Source organism: Carassius carassius, chromosome 18 (genome assembly GCF_963082965.1).
Source record: "Carassius carassius chromosome 18, fCarCar2.1, whole genome shotgun sequence".
Classification (NCBI taxonomy): domain Eukaryota; kingdom Metazoa; phylum Chordata; class Actinopteri; order Cypriniformes; family Cyprinidae; genus Carassius; species Carassius carassius.
In genome coordinates this window covers 12,125,647-12,147,178 of record NC_081772.1, presented here as the reverse complement: position 1 = coordinate 12,147,178, position 21,532 = coordinate 12,125,647, and the positions used below count along the sequence as shown (strand labels likewise).

Sequence of the window (21,532 nt, the reverse complement as noted above, 5' to 3'; positions counted from 1 at the left end):
GATCCTTGTGTAAAACCCAACAACAAATCAATCATCAAAAGTCCCTTTGACCTGGTTTCAGACATGAATGAATGCTGTTCAAAATGAGAAACATTTAAGAAATGTTTATATTGCTCTATCTGTTCTTGGATTTTCACCGGGGCTGAAAAAAGCAATCTCGATATTCGATTTGAAAAAGGCCGCAACTTTATTTTGTATATTGAGTAGCAAAGTTGAGTAATTTTTTTATGGTCACAGAATCAATACAGAATATTACAAAACAAAGATAATGTACATGTGAAAAAATATAATATTAAACTACCCTGTCAGTTTTATTTTGATAAACATCACGTTTTTATTGATGACAGTTATGCTGCTTCACATCGTGTGGCCATTAAATCACAGTAATATTGTTCCTTATACAATAAATGCAACACTGTAAAAAGTTTACATTAATACAAAAACAATTTTCCATGCATCCAACTTATTTTCTGTAATGTTTGTTCACCTAGATTTTCTTCATCAATTGATTTAAAAAGGCTGTAACTTGACACTACATTCTTTTTACATTGCAGTATTGTATAAAGACCAGGAAAAAATATAATGGAATGGATTTGAAAAAAAAAATAATAATAATAAAATAAAATACTTGCTTATTTGCACCCATAGCCTAATATGTATGTAATGTATCCTATATTACAAATCAAGCCACAAAACAAGCTTGTTTGCATTAATGCGCAAATTTTGCTCCACACAGTGGAGAATATAATAATATAAGCATATTTTTATGTCACTATTTTATAGTATTATAACTTATCCAACTTGTACAATTAATTGAATCAATTGTATTTCTTCACAATATAAAAGCCACATTTTGATGACTGAAGAACTAATGGAGGAAACAAACATACAGAAGTAGCCTAAAACAATGACGTCAGTCAGTTTAATCCAAGTCAACAGAAGTACAGCGGCACTGTTTCACGCGGCGCAAGCGCTTCTTCTTGGTGCTGGGAGTTTGTCCGGGACAGTTGAGGGTGTAAGTCACGGTAGTGAAACTCTTTGGCTTACACACGGAGCACGACTGAAACGCAGTGTAATCTTGATAAACGTGCCGAGGTATGTAGAAAGAGTTGCACTGTCCGTAACAAAAGCGGTTGATGATGGTGAGCGGCTGGCACCCGTCCTCGTAGATCATCAGTTTCAGCGGCTGTGTTTTACACCAGTCAAGTCTGAGGTAACGGCGCTCCGTCACGTGTAAAGCCTCCTGGCTGGAGTCCAGCACCTCGTCCCCGACTGAAGGCGGTCCCGTTCCCCTGGAGCTGGCCTGTGGTGTCTGCGGTGACTGTTCCGAATGGTTTGGGCTGTATTTATTTGGGTGAGGAATGGCGCCTTGAAATCCCCCGGTTCCCCTGATCCTCGCCGGATTGCAGAGCAGCCACAAGACCACGATAGTGACAGCTAATCCCTCTTTAGTCATCCTTTCGCATGAAGAAAGAAACATAACATGTAAATGTCAGCAAATATACAGTAATTTATATATATATATATATATATATATATATATATATATATATATATATATATATACAGTTTTAAATACAAATATGCTATATTATTTTGTCAATACATTTCATATATAAAATGAACACAAAATATTTCAAAGCATATATAAGGCTCAGAATCATTTAAACACTTACATTTTATATACATTTCCTACTAATTCCTTTTTGGTAATTCCCTCTGGCAACTAATTTCTATAAACGCATTTTAAAAAATATGAAAACATATGTATATAGATTCCAGACTTACCTCAAATTAATAATGGTTCAGACTTCTTCACACGGACTGCAGTTATTTTCGCAAAAGTCTTTGTATACCATAACAAACTGATTAAAAATAGGTTGAACCAAATGATCCAGAACTCAAGAGTCAAAGTCAAAATAAAGTCTGGAGCTCTGTTCTTAGTGCTGACATTTAAGAGAACGGGGCAGTCCACGCCTCCTCTGTCCTTCACAGCATTTTAGGGATGGTCCAGTGCTTTAAGAGAGTAAGGAACTTCATGATGAACGCATATTGTGATGTTTGTGATTTAGAAGAATAATGAAGTTAAAAACACATGTCTGAAATTTTCTGCACCTGAACATATACATTATTTTTATTTGATTAAATGGCATTACAACAGAAGTTGTGCCAATAGAATAATCATTCATTTTACATTCCCCCTTTGGTGCTCTATTAATAATGTGATTCATTTGAATATCACACATAATTTAATGCTGACATTACTGTAAAACTGTTAAGATTTTCATTGTACAGATTTCATAAATAATACGGTGTTTAGGTCTTGATATTGCTTGTAGCAGTTTCAACCTCATCTTCCTCTGGGAAATGTGGCACTGATTTCTTGGCTACCACATTATCCAGCCTCTGTCCCATCAGATATGGATTTGTACTCTGAAACACATTCAGTGACAGATCCTCTGACATTTTCTTCTGAATGCAACATGTATATGCAACAGTGCTCCATCTAATAGTTCATGAGTTGAGCCTCTGCTGACAAAGAATCAACCAAAAGGCATAGAAAAATATATTCATTGCTTACCCTTTTTCTTCTTTTTGGTCCACCCTTCAGTCTTTCATACAACAGTCCTTTATTCTGAAAAAGTGAAAATATATATTTAGTGCCGTCTGCTACAGACCAGAATCTTGGGCTATCTTGCTTCATATTTCACACTGCTCATAATTTTATCCAGGTTAACAATTAATCCTGTGTATTCAAAAGATGACATGTCACACTGTACATTACTTAATCTCATGTTAACGTTCTTAACTGCATATCTGCAGTGACGATGCCATTGATTGGACAAACACAGCGGGGTTTACACCACCGATAACCAGGGGTTAAGTGCAGTATGAAAACCCCTTAAATTAATCAATCATTCTATTTAAATGAAAAATCAGAAGTCTCCTCCAGTCTGTTTCACGGTGTGAAGTGTTTCCAGTCTGTGAAGTGTGAACTCACCCACTTCGCCAGTGCAGGGTAGTCATGCTCAGGGTCAAACAGGTGCTGATGTTTCTGGAATTCTCGACTGAACTCCGCAGTGTCTGGAGAGTTCTCTAAACATCCATCAGCAGCTATAAAAAAAATCACATCTTTTAAACAAGAGAGGGATGTACCCAATTCTCTCTGAATGTTTAGACCATTCAAAAAAGTTTAGAGTTGTCATTCCTTTGGGAGAATATGGTAAACTCCTTCAATCTAATCAAATATTGAACAAACATTGTTTGCTTCAGAAAACTGATTCCTCTTTCGGTTAATCAAAGTGAATGGTGACACCATATTTGTGTATTCGATTACATTTGGATCAGCATACCAGTCTTTCCAAGGGGCCAAGGATTGGGAGGGTCAGGGTAGCCATGGTCCCCGCTGAAGTCTTTGGGAACACTGTCTCCAGTCTGTCTCCAGTTAACTCTGCGACAATGTTAGGGATGTTCCCATATGGCCCAAGATGCTGGAGTCCTTCATGGGCACCACCTATTGGACAAAGTCTAAAGTTACACCTGAAGGCAACCACACAATGGGATGAAGAGTATTATAATGACAACCTATTAAACTCAGTGACCATTAACATTTTTTAAAACGTGCAATTGGCAACAATGAGAACCTCCTACCTTGGATACTGAGTGGACCGACTATGTTGGTGGCCTGATGCGCGGGATACTCGACTCTGGGCCGCGCTATGCCGAGCTGCTCAATTACTCCGTGGAGCAGGCGCTGGATATCCGCCTCTGACACCTGATCCACACTGCGTGGACTGCGGCCAGAAACGACGGCCATCGAGCTTATGATGACGCTCAGAAGATACGGGTGTGTCATTTTCGGAGCCGAACCCATCGTTGACGTTCACTAAATACCGACAATTAACACAACATGTTAACGTTAATGTTAGATCATTGCTGCGCTTTATATGTATGCTAAAACAACAGGTTTGAATTAAAATATTCATTGTTTATATATATATATATATATATATATATATATATATATATATATATATATATATAAGTTAATGTAGAAATCGGGTTATAAATCTAAAGCTTATTTTATATTATTTAGATTTTATTGAGTTCGTGCATGCCTGGTTGTAACTACATCACAAGTGCACAGGCTTCATAAAAACATAGGCCATTATTTTACAAGCGCAAATTAGGAATCATATTCGTATTTCAGCAAAACTGAAATCGAGCGTGATGTAGCTATATAAACTAAGCAGCTAACCGAATTTAAAGCGATAACCTACCATGTAATCCGGCTTGAGAAAGAGGTTGTCGGGATCAACACAGATGCGGTCCTCCTCCTCTCTTCGCTTAGTTTGCTCTGTTGCCAAGCAGCCGAGTCATCTCACCTCCACAAATGATCATTGGTTTATTTAGGGACCAGCACATAGCCGTTAAAACATGCTGCTGTATTTTACTGGGAACGCTAGAAGGACAAATATTAAGGAAATAAGGAATATATAAGGAAGGTATTAAAAATACTATAATAAAATTACATTTGAAGTGAGGTGTATCGTGTCGGTAATGCGCCGGTAATGTTATTGACCTTAATGCCTTAACGTTTACAATGCCAATAAAGCTTACAATGCAAATAAATATTTTTTTCATTTTTTCTTCTTTTTTTCTTTCTTTTTTTAACGTTCATGCAATTTACTCCTCATTACTAATAATATAACCAACAACAATGCTTAATTAAAAGTAGTTACAATAATTTCCCTAAAAGTCTCTTCTCAGGAACAGGCCTGAATGCGCACATGCGTTCTTTAGAACTTAAGCTCGTAAACTAACCTCTCCTGTCACATTCTTTTCAGAAACTAAGAAACAAAATAATTACAACCCCGTAAATGATGAAAGCGACATAGTTTCACGATATTTAACAACATATAATTGTATATGCTGAGCATGCAAACCCAGGACAGTACCTCGACACGTAATTGTATTTAAATGCTTACAACTAAACACTAAATATTTAAGCGAACTTCAGCTAACTAGCAATGCTATCGTGTAAACGACATCATAATAACTTACTTCATAGTCATGAATATAACTGAATATGATCAACTATGCCAACTTTGGTTGCCTGGCTGGAGTGAGATTAGTTACAGTTGTGTAGTAAAATTCACGTTAAAGATTCACTTTTCAATCATGACATGAAAAATTGTCCCAAAAATGTCTCCTGGCGGAAAACAAATACTTTTCATAAGATGAAAATTATATCTTCAAGTCTCATTAAAAAAATAAATAATAATAATTAAGCCCAGTTTTGAGAATTTATTTTATTTTATTTTTTTGTCTAATGCTTTTCAAAAAATCTGCCAATAGCTAATATAATTTAGGACCAAACTGATAATAAGTAGCTTTTGTTGAGGAAACATGGAAAAGGCTGTATTTGTCAGAAGCAACCTTTTCGCCACATACTCAAAGACAAAACACATTGCGAGCCAAAAATATTGTCACACATCACAACTTTTATTAAAACAGTACATGTATATACAGCATAAAGCACAGTACAGATGAATACGGAGGGTTATTTGGGTTGAACTGGATCTGAGGTTTAGAAGCACTTCCTGTGGACGATGGAGGGACCTGCCTCATCATACTCTTGCTTGCTGATCCACATCTGCTGGAAGGTGGACAAGGAAGCCAGGATGGAACCGCCAATCCAGACGGAGTACTTACGTTCAGGGGGAGCAATGATCTAGAGGACAAACACAAGAACATGAATCTAGTTAGATTGTAAAATTACAGCTATAAAAGAAACAAGCTAATTTAGTTGGATTGACGTTTACCTTGATCTTCATTGTGCTGGGGGCCAGGGCTGTAATCTCCTTCTGCATACGGTCAGCAATACCAGGGTACATGGTGGTACCACCAGAAAGGACATTGTTGGCATACAGATCCTTGCGGATATCAATGTCGCATTTCATTATGCTGTTGTAAGCGGTCTCATGGATGCCAGCAGACTCCATACCTGTGAGGAGCAACATTGCAGGCTATATTAGCAAGGTAACAATTGTGATGTAAAACAGCAACATGGGGTAATGCAGTAAGGTCATACCAATGAAAGAGGGCTGGAAGAGGGTCTCAGGACAGCGGAAACGCTCGTTTCCAATGGTAATGACCTGGCCATCAGGCAACTCATAGGACTTCTCCAGAGAAGAGGAAGAGGCAGCAGTCGCCATTTCATTCTCAAAGTCCAGAGCGACATAGCACAGCTTCTCCTTAATATCGCGCACAATCTCCCGCTCAGCTATGGACGAAAAGAGAGAGTACTATAAGTATATTTTATATTGAAAAAGGCATTGAATACATTTATTTTGAGTTCTTGAAAAAAGTGCCCCCTCTTGAGACCAGGGGAGCGTTTGTTAATTTCTAATCAAAATTCAGCAGGATAGACTGAAGTATAATTCTTCTAGCACCCACCAGTGGTCACAAAAGAGTAACCACGCTCGGTCAGAATCTTCATCAGGTAGTCAGTCAGATCGCGACCAGCCAGATCCAGACGCATTATAGCGTGAGGAAGAGCATAACCCTCATAGATGGGGACGTTGTGGGTCACACCATCACCAGAGTCCAGTACGATACCTGTAACATGATGGATTGGCATGTTAAGTATTGCAGGTTTATATAGGATTTAGTCTTTAATGTTACTTATTGCTTAGTGACTTGATAGACACTGACCAGTGGTACGGCCCGAGGCATACAGAGAGAGCACAGCCTGGATGGCAACATACATGGCAGGGACATTGAAGGTCTCAAACATGATCTGAAAAGGAGGATAAAAAAATGAATAAAATCTAATTCGAAATATGAACAAAAACTATAATAGTATATGTATATCAATAATACAAAAATAACCCTGGTTTCAGCACTAGTAATGGTAAACACACTCAAATGCTTTATGAAAACCCATTGCTAAGGGGCCACAAGGAGCTGCTAGAGTGTCCGTGCCAAATAAAAAGGTTTGTAAACCCATGCATTAGCTTACTTGTGTCATCTTCTCTCTGTTAGCTTTAGGGTTGAGGGGGGCCTCAGTGAGCAGAGTGGGGTGCTCTTCAGGGGCCACACGCAGCTCGTTGTAGAAGGTGTGATGCCAGATCTAAAAATATTTAAATATATTAAATCATTGGTGTGAATAACTATGTAGCTCGCAAAAAGGAATTTAAATTCCCATTTATTTTCATTCTGTATTAATTCTTTGATTGCTACCTTTTCCATGTCATCCCAGTTGGTGATGATGCCATGCTCGATGGGGTATTTCAGAGTAAGGATACCCCTCTTACTCTGAGCCTCATCTCCCACGTAGCTGTCTTTCTGACCCATACCGACCATCACACCCTAAAGGAAAAGAGTCATGGGTCATCATCATCACCAAGCATCTGTACTTCAGTTAGTTTGTATAATATGTTGCAATGATTTTCCACCGCCAAAAGCAAAATGTTGACTGGACCCAGGAATTTACTACATGCTTTGGAGGCCCACCTGGTGACGGGGTCTGCCAACAATAGAGGGAAAGACAGCACGGGGAGCATCATCACCGGCGAATCCAGCCTTGACCAAACCAGAACCGTTGTCGCACACAAGTGCGGTAGTCTCATCGTCGTCACACATGACGGGTCTGTTTTAGGACGGTCCTAGGAGAGAGAAAACATGTCTTAAGAGAGTGTATAAGTTAAATAAAAACTGAATAATAAAATGAATAAATAACCTTATTAGAACATTCATTTGTAATAGTATGTGTCCCTATACTATATATCTATATATCCTCTACAATCCCTAAAAAATTTTTTTTTAAACATTTCTAAAACGCAGCATCAGGTTAACAAAAGGCCAAAAGCAGCACAGCAGATCCCCTATAAACTCTTTTAGGCATCAGCTCTTGTCATTCTGAATGGAAGCCCCTGACCCAGTGTCCTATCTGTAGCTATTTCACAGTTGTCTGATGACAAATAACAGCAGGACCTAAGGGTCGCCTACTCACTGGCAGCATGTCAATTCATCTGTTGATCTTCTGCACATATGAGATGTGGATTCCAACCCAATGAATCCTTTAGTCAATCAAATACAACTAGTAACAACTGCTCACTTCTGCTCTCCTTCATCACCAACAGCATCATTTCTTTGAGTTAGCAATGGTCAACCATTGTTTTTCATACATTTCTCTAACTACAGCTACAGATACAATCTTATCACAGGGAATAAGCAAGTATGTTTCAATGTAAAAGCAGCCAGCTCTCCACCATCTTCATCAACAGTTCCAGAGATTAATGTTCCTTCTTATGCAGGAGATGAAGTGTTGGGTTATTCCATTTCAAATCACTCTCTGTCTTCCCTGAAGTAGTCCATAGAGATACACAGCAGGTAGTAGGAAACACTCACCAAGTTGTAGCACAAGACTGGGGTTTCCGCTGGGATGAAGGGCATGGCAGAAGGATGCCTCTTAAATATGCTAGTGGCAGGGGTGCAGGGGCGGGCTCAGGAGTTCACACAAGACCAAATAAGAGATGCTAGAAGACGGCCCATAGCCAGTGTATCCTGTACTCCATGGTCTCTGACTTGATTACCAAAATGGACAGATGTTTCTTGGTGACAGAGGTGACAGATCCTCTTTGGTAGCTAAATAAGCAGTGGGAAATGGTTTGTTATGATTTCAGAGCCAAATGGAAGTACTTTTCTTTGATTAGTCTCCATTTCTTTTTTTTTTTTTTTTAAAGCACATAACAAAATTGATAAAAATCAAAACCTGAAAATACAAAAATTAAATTGAATTAAAAATATGAATAAATAATATAATAGCATTTAAATATAATACTAAAATAACACTGAATGAAATTCACTTGTAGCATTTAAAATGACTGGTTTTTAGTGTTTTATTTTTAAATTAGTCAAAATAGTATATAATTTCTAAATTGACCATTTCTTGTCCAATGATAATTGTATTGACTAGAATATTTCTATTATTCAATCATAAGAAGACAACAGCACACGAAAAAAGAGTTTGTTATTGTCATTATACACACAAAAATGTACAAATAACATGTTTAAATGTGTGTTTTAAGGTTTTAGCTATTATTTGTACCAATAAGAATGTCAGGAAATCACACATCATGACCTTTGACCCAGAACAATATACAACTAAATGTGTGAGATCAGTGTATGACCTACAATGTCAAAAAATGGTTTGACATTAAAAGCATTTGGAAGACTAAAGATGTGTGGGGTCACACTTAGGAGCCAGACCTGAGCAACACCACCTCTGTCAAATGGCTTTGGCCCTGGTATGTGATCGGGGCCCATAACATGCCAGACAGCTGAGAGGTATGGGGGTGTCAAGCAGGACCCGCGTCCTTTCTCTGCAACTGCTGTTCTCTGATTGGCCCAGCTCTGTCCTTTTAGGGTCATGTTGAGTGACAGGTGCTCCTGGATACACATCAGTGCTTCTCCTCGGTGCTGCTTGCTTGGCTCCAACTCCTTATTTGTCACCTTCTCCCGTTATCTCTTTCACTCAAAATAATGAGAAAACAACCTCACTATGATGAGTATGGTTTTGTAAAATGCTAGTTTGATTCTACACATGTACCTCGGGTCAAAAGGTGCCTTTCAGAAATGATTCGTTTTCTTTCAACATCTTAGAAGAACCATTTGGCGTTAAAGGTGCATTGCCTCCTGTTTTGGCATGTGTTTGTTATCTTGCATTGTTTCAGGGTCGGCGAACAGGAGATAATGTTCTATTTGTGATCCTCAAAGCTCAAGCCTGACTGAAAAAAGACTTGTGATATCAGTGTGATAGTATTTTCTAACCTTTTGTTATCAGATTTCTGGAGTTTCTTATAGACCCTTCAGCTCGCTGTGCCATAGTTGGATTATGTGTGAGCATTTTTGAGCACCATGATGTTTAACCCTCTTTGTTAATGTGCTATTATTAGCCATTTTTCAAGCTAGCTTGATAAGATATCTACAGAACACAATCCATTCGGATTCCCTTACACCGTGACCAATTCTAGCATCTTATTATAGCTCTGATGATGCTGTCAACCAAAATGTGATCATTGCTTATGGAATCTGCATCTTTTTGATGAAAAAAAAAAACGGAAAAAGTAAATTTATGACATTCAGGAAAGATAAACGAAGGAATTAGTGTCCCAGTTGCACTATTAATGGACAGTAACAGTTGTAATTCTGCTGTGAAATTTACCGAGTTGTGATCTTTTAGCGCTGCTGTGTGGGAGGTCCAGTGGTCAAACAAAGCAAGCAACACAGGCACTTTGACAGGGTCCTGTCTCCTTTAAAGGGCATGGAGGGGACACAAGATTTGCCTGTTTCAGACAGCTGCGCTTACTAGTAGACCCCCAATTGGAGAGTGGCAACTCTGGGCCCAAATGCTTTTTAACATACATTATATTGTGAACAATGATTTTTGTGACATGACCATGCTGGGCCATATCAGAGTGATATGCTGGATGAAATGCTGCGCTGATGGCATTCACAGTGGTTCACAGGGCTTTTAATAAAGGAGAATGTCTGAAACACAATTTAAAGTTAAAATTCACTTTCTTTATCAAATGTGAGTACATAAAAGCGGAGTTAATGTTCTGATATGGTCCAACTTTCACTATTAACTTTTAACCATGATTTTTGCCTCAATAAACACCTAATTTGCTGATTATTAATAGCTAGTAAGGTACTTGTTAACCTTGAGTATTGGGTAGGGTCAAGGGATCTAAGGGATGGTTATGCAAAATAAAGCATTAATATGTGCTTTACAGTATAAGTACTAACAAACCACAGTATGCTAGTAATATACATGCTAGTTATTAGTGAGAATTGGACCTTAAAAATTGTTACCATAAATAAATAGCGGTGGTAGTAAATGCAAAAACATTTGGCAAAGAAATGTGTAAAAAAAAAAAGAAATCTATAAATTATAATAACTTCAATGTAAAAATTAGGAAGAAAAAATTGCAAACAAATGTTTTTTTTGCGGGGAAAGACAGAAGACAGCAGTGAAATCTTTTTGTGAGAAACACTCAAGACAGGGCTTTCATATAAAACAAATGCATCACTTTGGTGTATTTGTTTCTATATACAAGTGTGGCTTATTCTATCTGTTGTAACACTGGGTTGTTTCAGATCTACTGTGCGTCAATGTATCAGCTAATGCAGCTGTTGTCAATAAAGGACTCTTTTAGAATGGACTGCTTACAGGCATGCTAATGAGAAAACCCCATATAAATGATCCTTACACGTATATGTCCCAGAGTCAATCACTGTTCAGATTCACACACTCATATCAGCTCTGAAAGACTCCGATGGATCCTATACCTTTGTGTCACTGTGCAGTTCATGACATCAGTTTTACAGCAGCACAAATCAACTCAAACAGAAAAGCATGAGGCTGATAACACTTATGTACAAAAAAAAAACTTTTTTTTACCTGGAAGGTTTTATTACACTCCTACTCAATGGAACTGTTGAAAAGTTAAAGCACTTAATAAAAAAATGATACTAAATGAGCACAATACTAAGTGGAAGGTAACAACTTAAGCACCAATTACTAAAGTCTACCATTTATATACAAAAAAAAAAAAAAAAAAGGGGGCACTATTTGCAGTGGACAGATGCACGTTCCTTTAAAATAAGAGTTGTAGACAAGTGCATAACTATTCCTGGTCTTCACCATGCCCAAAAGCAGCAAGTAGATTGGTTCTTTTTATTATCATTTAAAACAAAAAGCACTTCAATATCAGATCTTTGAAAAGAAGCAAAAGTATTTATATTTAAAAAAAAAACTCATGTAAACAACCTAGAAATTAGTGAGGTTAAAACCCCTGAGTCCAAAGCGTTTAAGTGTCCATTCAGGCACGCTGATTGAGTCCCTAAAAATCAGCATCCAGTCTGAAAGTGTTATCTGTGGATCCGGACATGACTCCCATCCGCTGGTACTCGCCAACTCTCTTCTCAAAGAAGTTGGTCTTGCCCTCCAAGGAAATGTTCTCCATGAAGTCAAAAGGATTTTCCACTTTATAAACCTAGAAAAGCAGTAACAAAAAAAAAAAAAAAAAAAAAGGTTGAAGACACAAAGCTACTGATCCAACGTCAATCACAAAGACTATATGGTCATCATGAGCAGAGATGTAAAGCTTAAAATTATGCCAAATAAACCTACCTTGTCAAATCCCAGCTCAAGCAGAAGTCTGTCAGCCACAAATTCAATGTATTGCTTCATCAGGTCACAATTCATACCAATAAGCTTTACTGGCAGAGCATCGGTCAGGAATTCCTAAGTAGTTAAAGAAAATAGATTTTTCTTCTTGCCAAAACAGTGCATTTAATTGAAGTTACCGTACAGCTTCTGCCAAAAAGTTGAAACCCTGAAACAGAAGATGTTAAAGCACACAAACCTGTTCAATTGCAACTGCATTCACAATTATTTTCTTTACAGTTTCTTCTGAAGGTTTGTTGACCAAGTGCTTGAACATGAGGCAGGCAAAGTCACAATGAAGACCCTGTATGTATGAGAATAAACATTAAGACCACATCTTCAGCTTAAAACTACACTTCCAAAAGCATCCATACCAGTGTTAGGGAGAGTCTCAAATTGGTTACCTCATCTCTGCTGATAAGTTCATTGGAGAAGGTGAGTCCAGGCATGAGTCCTCTCTTCTTTAGCCAGAAAATAGAAGCAAAAGACCCAGAAAAGAAGATTCCTTCCACAGCAGCAAAAGCAACCACTCTCTCCCCTGAAAACAAAAGACTCCAATTAGCTCAAGCCATTTAAAATAACCATTAATGGTATATTAAGTACAACATACCGTATTGTGCATTTTTGTCACCAATCCAGTTGAGCGCCCAGTCAGCCTTCTTCTTTACACAAGGCATTGTCTCAATGGCATTGAAAAGAAAATCTCTACAAGACAAATAAAAACACATTAGTCTGCTAATGATGAAAGTGCAGATCATAATTAGACAAGCATGTTTATGGAGCTCAGTTAAGGCGATAGTTTCATGCTGACGCCCTACAACCAGCTGACCACATGTCCACTGATCTTGAGCAGTCACCACTCAGCTCCCATTATCAGCTGAGGTCCGTACCCCTGCGCCACTCATCATTGCCCCAAATACCTCCAACATAACGCCCAATAGCTCACCTCTCTTTGGGATCTTTGATATAGGTGTCAATCAACAGACTGTACATTTCAGAGTGTATGTTTTCCATGGCAATCTGGAAACCGTAGAAGCAACGGGCTTCAGTCACTTGGACCTCCTGAGTAAATCGCTCCACCTAGAGCATCACAGAAGACAAGCAGAATTACAAGAGAGTTTACCCTTTACATACATGTGTGCACATGTTTGCCTCTGAACTCACCAAGTTCTCATTGACAATGCCATCACTTGCAGCAAAGAAAGCCAAGACATGAGAGATGAAATATCTCTCCTCGTCTTTCAGGGAATCCCAGTGCTGAAGATCTTTGGACAGGTCAACCTTGGAGAAAATAAAGTGCAAACCTTTCAAAATGCTGAAATCTAAAAAGTCAAAGCTAGTGTGACGGCAGCATTCAGGTTGTGTTTGATGCAATATTTAAGAACGATAAGAATGCAACAAACTTGAATTTGATCTACGGTATCAAATACATTTTGAAGCTTACCTCCTCTGCAGTCCAGAAGGAGGCCTCTGCCTTTTTGTACATCTGCCAGATGTCATGGTACTGAATTGGAAAAATGACAAAGCGGTGGGGGTTGTCCTTCAGAAGAGGCTCCTCCTCCACAGCTCCTTTCCTAGCTTTTGTCTGATCCTTAAGTTAAAAAAGGTAAAACTTTAGATTTGACAAACTTAAGTTTAAGTAAACATTTAAGTGCTGGTGTGAATGGGAGGAACAAAATCATCCCATTACCAAGAAGGTAAAATACTAGGCACAAAATATTTAAAGACCTGAAAACCAAAATATTTTATGTTTTTTACTTTACGTCAACCACGTGGTATTAAGCACTTAAATATTTACCATTTTGATCAATATGCTCAAAAGGCTAGATTCGCCAAGGTTGTTTCCTTGTTAACCATTTGTAACATTTCATATTACTGAACGTAAACACCAGAAATAGACACGTAGCTTTGTGTGGGTCCCTAAGAGGGGGATTACGTTTCATTCTTCTGTCAAAGTGATGCAACTACTTCCGGTCTAGTTTGCGGGTATAACAAGAGTGCTCCTCCGTTTAACCGAACAAAAAGTTTAAAACACGGTCACAAACGTTTAACAAACAATTGTCATACAGAATGAGTTTTCATATTTTGACAAGCTTTCACGTCAGTTCTGCGTAGTAAACATTACATCAGATCGAGATACTGACCCGACTAAACAAAATATTACCCAATAAGTTAACGTTAGCGGTCTCAAAACAAAATAATTGTAAGGGACCATGTGTCATGGAATCCACTAGGATCAATTTGCTTAAGAGTTATTGCTCTTCTTAAAGGCAAGGACAGTTTGGATTGATCAGCCCAATTTGGCGCGCTCTGATTCTGCCAACATTCATCTACCACTTTAAAGACATCACTTGAGAAATCACTAACATCAATCAAAAATTGTATAGATTACATGCTTTGAAGTTGTAAGTCTTGGAAAACGTGCAGGAATGCAGTTAAAGTGAGCTTACCTCTGAATCGTCAAAGATTTTGCGCGCCGTTTTGGACGCCAGGATTCTGGTGGAGCTCAGACTGGGTGGCTGGGGACAAAACAAATGACCCATTTAGGATATAACGTTACAGCATGATTAACGGTTTAACATTTGGCTTTTTAGTTGAGCAAATATAATGTTTCTATCAAAATTTATTTTACTTATCAAGACGCCTAAAATATAAAGCATCTTACGACACGTTATAATAGTGATAGCACGTTGTAAATATAACGTTACGTTAACTAAAAAAAAATATTAAAAAAAACTTACCGTGTTTTCTTTGTCCACCAAGGACATGTTAGTCATTTTTGCAAAAACGGCGTTTTCATTCTTGGTTTTCAGTGGAGAGCGAGTTGACGACATTGCAAAGCTTATAGTGTTAGATAAAACAGAAAATAAGGATAATAAAAAAAAAAACTTCTAAAACAAAGTAAGCTACAAATAAATAAGATTAAAAGTAGAACATTGAAGATCCACAGTCCAGCTGAAGGAAAGAAAACGAAGTATGAATGCCGGGTGTTCTTTTATATTCGATTCTTGGCGCTCAATGTCAGCCAATAGGAAAAGGGCAAACTTTACTGCTTTGTTTGGTCCTTTTAATTCTTTCATCAGATGGACCAATCAGAATTCTCCAAGACCTCACGTGAGAGCTACGCCTAGCGGGAAATTCAAACGCGTTGGGGGATGCGAAGTGAGTGTTACAAAACCGAACGTTCAATTACACAAACAGGTTTAAAAAGGCGCCAATATGGAACAAAAGCTATATATAATTAATTTTTTTTACATTTACAATATACTAAAGTGTGTAAAATATGTGTTCAAAATAACAGCCCACACAAGAAACCCTTACATTTACAGATAGTATTAGTAATACGATTAGTAATAATATTTCTGTTCACACTTTACATTAATAAGTTGGCATCTTTTGAAATTCCCTTTGAACAGAATAAGGTTAATGAAAATGACACGTAGTGCCAATTAAACCACTCCAGTCGAGACCGACTCCTGAGGTTATCAGTCACATAACGTTACAGATGCCACATAACACAATAAATATTAAGACACTGCTGTTTGGGAAAAACTAATTTTCAAAAATATATATTTTCTTTTACAACTTCGTAGCCAGAAATCCAAGCCCAACAAACCCTCCAGAAGGGGAAGCAATGGTTTGGCGCCAGATTTGCGTAAACAATCATAACATAGCGGAAATATTAATTTTTAATGGTTAACACAAAAATAAACACCAGATCTTTGTATTTACTACCTTCATAAAGGCATCCTATTGGTGTGGCAGAAAATTATTATTAATTCTTCTTCTTGTTTCTCTCGTCCATAAACACAAAGATCATGTTGGGCATCGTTAACAAATATAACACGCCAACGTACTAGAGGCGTTTAAAAAGAGAAATTCTAAGCATATGTATTTTATTGGTGATTAAACTTTACACCACAACAAACCATCAGCTGCTAGCTTAAGCCAGTTGCTCACAACAACCCAACCAAAACACGGATCCTACGAGCTTTGAGATTCATTTCAAAATCTACGTTGAAAACAATAACCCAACTTGTGTCAAAAAAGTATTTTGCAAAAACATTGAAATCCGTTTTTAGTTTCATAACAAAAACATTTTCAGGACGCGGGAGTCGACAAAGAACAATAAAAACGCCCAAGAGGTCACTACCTGGGATAAATACAGCATGCTTTTGAAATACTGCCCCTAGTGGCAGGATGACAATAATCACATAAACGCGAAACATTTATGTTGAGAAGTTGCATAAATGTCTTCTTCTTCACAATATTTTATTTTACTCTTAGATGACATTATTTATTTAGTTATGAATGTAATAGTTTGTGCTATGTTTTTTTTGACTGAATTTTTATACAGAACAAAATATTCCAACCTAAAATAAAGATAAAGATAAAGATAAAGAGCTACTATGAAATAACCAGATGCCATAGTACGCTCAACCCATTGGTGAAAATCATAGATGGAAATAAAACAAAACTGCATATATTGCTAAAGAAACCAGCAGGGGACGCACCTAACCTTTAATAACATATGCCGTTTGCGATAGATTTAAAATGAATCGTCTGCATTTGCGAAAAGTTGTTAAAAGGTTATCATCCTCATATATGACAAACTACTGGTCAAATGCGAAAATGGCATAAAACTGGTTATCCACAAGATAAAAAAGACAGTTCACGTGGCCGTCATCGAGTTTCCCCATTTTTCTTACATCTAACTTTAGGGTTTAGATAATCATCATTAAAATAGAAAAACTGTGTTTTACATTAACTTTCAGTGCAGAAACAATGTATTTTGTTTTTCTTTGTGTTTCTTTTTTCGTTGGGAAATATCGGTCAGTAAGGCAAATGGGCGGAGACCAAGGCTTGTCAGTCAAGCTGCTGTTGCCATATTTATGGATTGGTCGCGCCTCCTAACCGTTCCACAATGGAGCAATGTGATTGGACGAGGTTTGTTACTGGGTACTGTGGGGTGACAGGGTTGAGAATTGATGTTGAGCTGGTGTTGTGTAACTGTGTCGTCACACCACTTCATGGCTATGTAATGATTCTTTTGTTTTCCTTTTAGACGTTTTACACGTTGTCTAACGCTTGTCAGCTTGTTATGTGTTATGTTTTTTGTTGTGTAATTTCTAGGTTTAATGCGTTTCTTAAGTGTTATTGTTATTTTAATTCCAGCCAGTGTGTAATGGCTTTAAATGCTTAATTAAAAAAAATAAAAGACTGAGGTCTCAAACTCAAACAAAAAAAACCTTGAGGTAACTAATAAAGCAAAATCTATATTCTTACTACAAATGTTTATTATTAAATAATATGGAATACTGCAGGTAGTATCGCATACAGGAATACTGTCCATTTAACAGAAGTAAAATCAATAACATTTATTCATACATCAACACTAAATGCAAATTTGAATACACATTACATTCATATATATATATATATATATATATATATAGTGATATTCATATACAACTATACAACAGTAAATAGTAAGTAACAGATGAACTGATGTAAAGACTTTGGCAAAGGGAGTAAATACACATCGGGAGACATAACTTATATAAAAGTAAACAAGAATTCCTTATAAACAACCATGATTAAAATAAAAATCCAGTGCAATGTCATGTTGTTTTATGTACATGGATGTGTAGCAGCCTTGGTTCTCTTGTATTTCCACTGTTAAATGGTCAGTTGGATATTGTCCTGAGGTGAGTGGTCCAAGCCTCGACCTAGTTTAATGCAGGTAGAAGCACACTAAGTGGTATGGAAGATGGTGCTTGGGAAGTGGCCATCTTGTTGATGTCTAGAACTTCGTTAGGCCACGCTGTGGACCTCTTGGTTGTCATATGACGTCTTGCATGCTTGGTCAGGTGGTCGCTTCGCATGAACCGACGCTCACAAACAGGACAGACGAATTTCTTTTCACCTGTGTGTGTCCGACGATGCCTGGAGAGTTCATCTGAACGGGCAAATTTTTTGTCACACCCTTCCCAATGGCAACTGAAAGGCTTCTCACCTGAGATACAGAGGAAGATTATCAAGACACATGTTTTATGGATGCAACCTATTAGAACAAAAACATATTGTCTGCCAGATAGATACAAACCTGTATGGGTTCTCAAATGAGCCTTCAAGTGGGAACTTTTGAAGTAAGTCTTCTTGCATCCTTGGAAGTTGCAGACATAGTTCCGCCTGCGCGAGAAGTCAGATTGTGTCACTCCACTGCTCTGACCTGAGGGCACATAGACTGGAGCGGGTGCCAAGGGCAAGAGCTTCGTGTTCCCAAGTGTAACAATGCTCTGTTGGCAGGTGGAGGATTGGGATACCTGAGACTGCGGAACGACGAACATCACAGTGCCCTGAGCCACAGGTGAGCCCACCAGAAGAGGTTGAGAATGTGGAAGAATGGGCTTCGTTCCCAAGGCCTGCATCTGAACTGGAGTCTGAACAAATGCGGAGATGATTCCAGTCTGCCCGTTAACAGGAAACACCTGACAGAGCACTGGCGGGCTGGATATGGGCGTCTGGGGAATGGCGGGCTGTGATGTTGGGATAGCAGTGCCCGTGGATTGAGGAAAAGGGGAAGTTCTTTTCATTTCTTCAGTGTCACATGGGCTACTGCAGCTTTGCAGTTCTGTTGGGAGGTTGGCAACTGGCTCTGTGTGCTGTAGAGGGATTTCTGAGGACCATGGCTTCTCCTGCCCTGTGGTCAGAGATGGAATGTTGTGGTCCACTGATCTGTCAGCGGTGTGCCGTATAACGCTGGTGGCTCTGCGGAGTGAGGGCTGTTCTGTTGGTAGAGATGGGTTGAGCAGGACTGTGGTGCTGGGATGCAAGTTGACGTGACATGCAGCCCTGTTGGTCAAGGCTGAGCATAGTCTGGGATGTGGTTTGAGACCTGAGCAGGCCACTGAGGTACTCAGAACCGTTGTGCCTGAAGTTTCTGCAAAGCTTGGGCTATGGGGAGGGGTCATGCACTGTTGGAGAGAAGAGATTTGCATTGAGCATTGGGAATCGTCTTTAAGGCTGGAGGTTACTACACAACTAGTACCCATATTTTTGGCCCAATTTTAAGTCTGGACGAGTTGGTGCTATTTGGCAAAGGCCAATCAGAGTTGACCAATTTCACAGAAAATCTAATAATGTGTGATGGGCACAAACTAAGACTATGAGTCCATCCAGTCAAATAATATCAAACATATTTTTGTGCCAATTTTAAAACAAATATTGTTTTCATTTGTAATGCGTCTCCTAGTTTCTGTGTAAGGTCTGTTGTGTTCGTAATGACTTGATAGTCTGGTAGTATATGATGTCCAATTTTTATCTGCTACATTTTCAAAGTTGCCAGGTGTATGGTGCCTAGTGTTTTAAAATTGATCTTAAATGTAATGTAGTGTATTCCTGCATTTAACAACACTACACTTTCTCTTTCAAAATTATTTAGGCCATAACAGCTTTCTCTTCTGCAGAATCCCCAAACCTTTTTTAGAAATAATATTTATAATGCTCACTAAGAACTAGAACACCGTTCATTTTCTTTCTTTTAATTTTTTTAAAGAGTCACTCACCAGTGATGAGAGGGAGACTAGGTCTTTAGGGGACTCATTGAGTTCTAACTGCAATGGGAGAGAATCGCAGGAGTCTGAGGTGGGCGTCAGTGGGCGAGGCTTGGGCGTCCTCTGGATCCAGGAGCTCATGCACACCAAAGCCTCTGCAGCCTCCAGGTCGTTGTATTCCAGAGTGGAGGAGCAAGACTTCTCACTGTCATGCCTGTTTCTCTCCATCATCACTTCACAGATGTCCACGAGACTGGACTACAGATTGGAAAAAAAGTACATTTATCATTTTAATGACAGAGTGGGCAGGTTGCTGAACTGCAATAACACTGAATTTGAATTGACAATACTATTATAATGAAATGTGCTCAATGTAATTGCCTGCTGTATATAGCTTTTGCCATTCATAAGCAAAAAAATGTTGCCCAGAGCTCATCGACTACACACACCCAGAGCCTGCACAGCGTTAACTATGAGCTGCTGGGAACCTCCCATTGCCAAATATAGATTTAAGAGTGACGTGCACCCAACCAAAGCGCCATGTGAGTATGCCATACAAAAAAGTATCATCAAACATATCAAGACATATTGCATTAAGGTTACTCTTACTCTTGTCGGCATAAAGGAGCCCTTGTGATATACAAAGCGGTTTAGAAACAATGCAAAACGTTGTTATAATAACACAAACAAACAATGCATTCTAAAATAACTGACAATTTAATACAAAAATGAAATAGGAGAAAAATGTTCAAACTCGAGTATGTTCAGGGTTCAAATAAGGTCGCTAGCGAATAAAAAATATATGACAACAGTTTGAACGTAAAGTAGCACTGCAGCTTAATGCAGGAGGTTAAATGCACAACAATGATTGCGGCAAACTGTTCGTCATGCCTTAATTTAATTAAAGCAATGTAACACAAAGAATGTTGCACGTTCCAAGTGTCAAAAGGATCAGATATGTTTTATTATGTGTCTAAACAGAAATTATAAGCATTGCTCTGTTCTAAGTCAATTGTTCTCCGTCAATGAGCGTTAAATTATTTTACATGGGTCGCAACTTACAGCAAAAGCGGATGTCATTAGTGGGTCAATACGCAAAAACTTAAAAGTAGCAATAAAACCACTTCAGCAATATAATCAACTCACCCGGCCGGAGTCAGAAGCAAAATTCAGCATGTGTGTACGTCTATGAAAACCAACGGGAAGACAGCTGTGATACGAAGACTCTGCACATAAGCCTAACCACTTTTTACAGCAAGGTTCAACCTCAGCTGAATGAATCAGAAGCGGAAAAAAAACAAAAGAAAGAAAAAAAAACAGAAACAAAATTCAGATCACTCTGGCGGGTGGTAACATGTTACCAATCAAAAACAAAGGTGTAGCAGGAATGGACCAATGGAAAAGCAGGCAGCGCGTGATCAGTACGTGATCGCACGTTGATTGGCTGAAACGGGGTGCGTGGCTGTTGGGGGGCGTTCCAGAGGAGTCAGCGGTGTCAGAGTAAACCCGGTGAACCCGGTACTCGAGAACTGGGGGAAAGGTCGGCGCGGGCGCGCGGTGAATGAGCGGAATCGTGAGATACTCGCACGCGTCTGGTTAGCTGCGCCAGTGGAGTTTGGCATGCGCAGACGAGCCACTGAATGAACAGACGAGTCCACAATGAAGTACCGCGAGGCAAAATTTTAAACAAAGAAGCGAAACCGTATAGTATATATTTTACATAAAATATGAGTATTGT

The 21,532-nt window shown here is 38.5% G+C and overlaps 4 protein-coding genes, 1 non-coding gene and 1 pseudogene across 5 annotated transcripts; all 6 read right to left on the bottom strand.

Moving 5' to 3' along the window:
- Nucleotides 1–168: 168 nt before the first annotated feature.
- On the bottom strand, nucleotides 169–1,982 carry LOC132092398 (gremlin-1-like). The gene is made up of 2 exons (XM_059498618.1): nucleotides 1,789–1,982; nucleotides 169–1,457 (listed from the first exon to the last, which is right to left on the bottom strand). The coding sequence occupies exon 2, from the start codon at nucleotides 1,454–1,456 to the stop codon at nucleotides 923–925; it is 534 nt and encodes a 177-aa protein (XP_059354601.1). The 5' UTR covers nucleotide 1,457; nucleotides 1,789–1,982; the 3' UTR covers nucleotides 169–922.
- A 123-nt stretch (nucleotides 1,983–2,105) lies between these two features.
- Nucleotides 2,106–4,431, bottom strand: LOC132092395 (neuroendocrine protein 7B2-like; annotated as a pseudogene).
- Nucleotides 4,432–5,484: 1,053 nt separating this feature from the next.
- Nucleotides 5,485–8,567, bottom strand: LOC132092394 (actin, alpha cardiac muscle). Its single transcript, XM_059498616.1, has 9 exons — nucleotides 8,416–8,567; nucleotides 7,519–7,670; nucleotides 7,246–7,374; nucleotides 7,025–7,135; nucleotides 6,718–6,802; nucleotides 6,460–6,621; nucleotides 6,095–6,286; nucleotides 5,826–6,007; nucleotides 5,485–5,734 (listed from the first exon to the last, which is right to left on the bottom strand). The coding sequence occupies exons 2-9, from the start codon at nucleotides 7,645–7,647 to the stop codon at nucleotides 5,591–5,593; spliced, it is 1,134 nt and encodes a 377-aa protein (XP_059354599.1). The 5' UTR covers nucleotides 7,648–7,670; nucleotides 8,416–8,567; the 3' UTR covers nucleotides 5,485–5,590.
- A 3,165-nt stretch (nucleotides 8,568–11,732) lies between these two features.
- LOC132092393 (ribonucleoside-diphosphate reductase subunit M2-like) lies at nucleotides 11,733–15,255 on the bottom strand. Its single transcript, XM_059498615.1, has 10 exons — nucleotides 14,980–15,255; nucleotides 14,689–14,757; nucleotides 13,683–13,829; nucleotides 13,403–13,519; nucleotides 13,185–13,318; nucleotides 12,849–12,943; nucleotides 12,643–12,776; nucleotides 12,438–12,542; nucleotides 12,203–12,316; nucleotides 11,733–12,065 (listed from the first exon to the last, which is right to left on the bottom strand). The coding sequence occupies exons 1-10, from the start codon at nucleotides 15,070–15,072 to the stop codon at nucleotides 11,913–11,915; spliced, it is 1,161 nt and encodes a 386-aa protein (XP_059354598.1). The 5' UTR covers nucleotides 15,073–15,255; the 3' UTR covers nucleotides 11,733–11,912.
- On the bottom strand, nucleotides 13,017–13,152 carry LOC132092962 (small nucleolar RNA SNORD94). Its single transcript, XR_009422338.1, has one exon. It is a non-coding gene; the product is annotated as a small nucleolar RNA SNORD94 (small nucleolar RNA).
- Nucleotides 15,256–17,513: 2,258 nt separating the features above from the next.
- On the bottom strand, nucleotides 17,514–21,128 carry LOC132092392 (Krueppel-like factor 11). Its single transcript, XM_059498614.1, has 4 exons — nucleotides 20,941–21,128; nucleotides 19,807–20,052; nucleotides 18,345–19,215; nucleotides 17,514–18,254 (listed from the first exon to the last, which is right to left on the bottom strand). Exons 1-4 carry the CDS (start codon nucleotides 20,968–20,970, stop codon nucleotides 17,968–17,970), a joined length of 1,434 nt encoding a protein of 477 aa, XP_059354597.1. The 5' UTR covers nucleotides 20,971–21,128; the 3' UTR covers nucleotides 17,514–17,967.
- Between the last annotated feature and the right edge of the window lie 404 nt (nucleotides 21,129–21,532).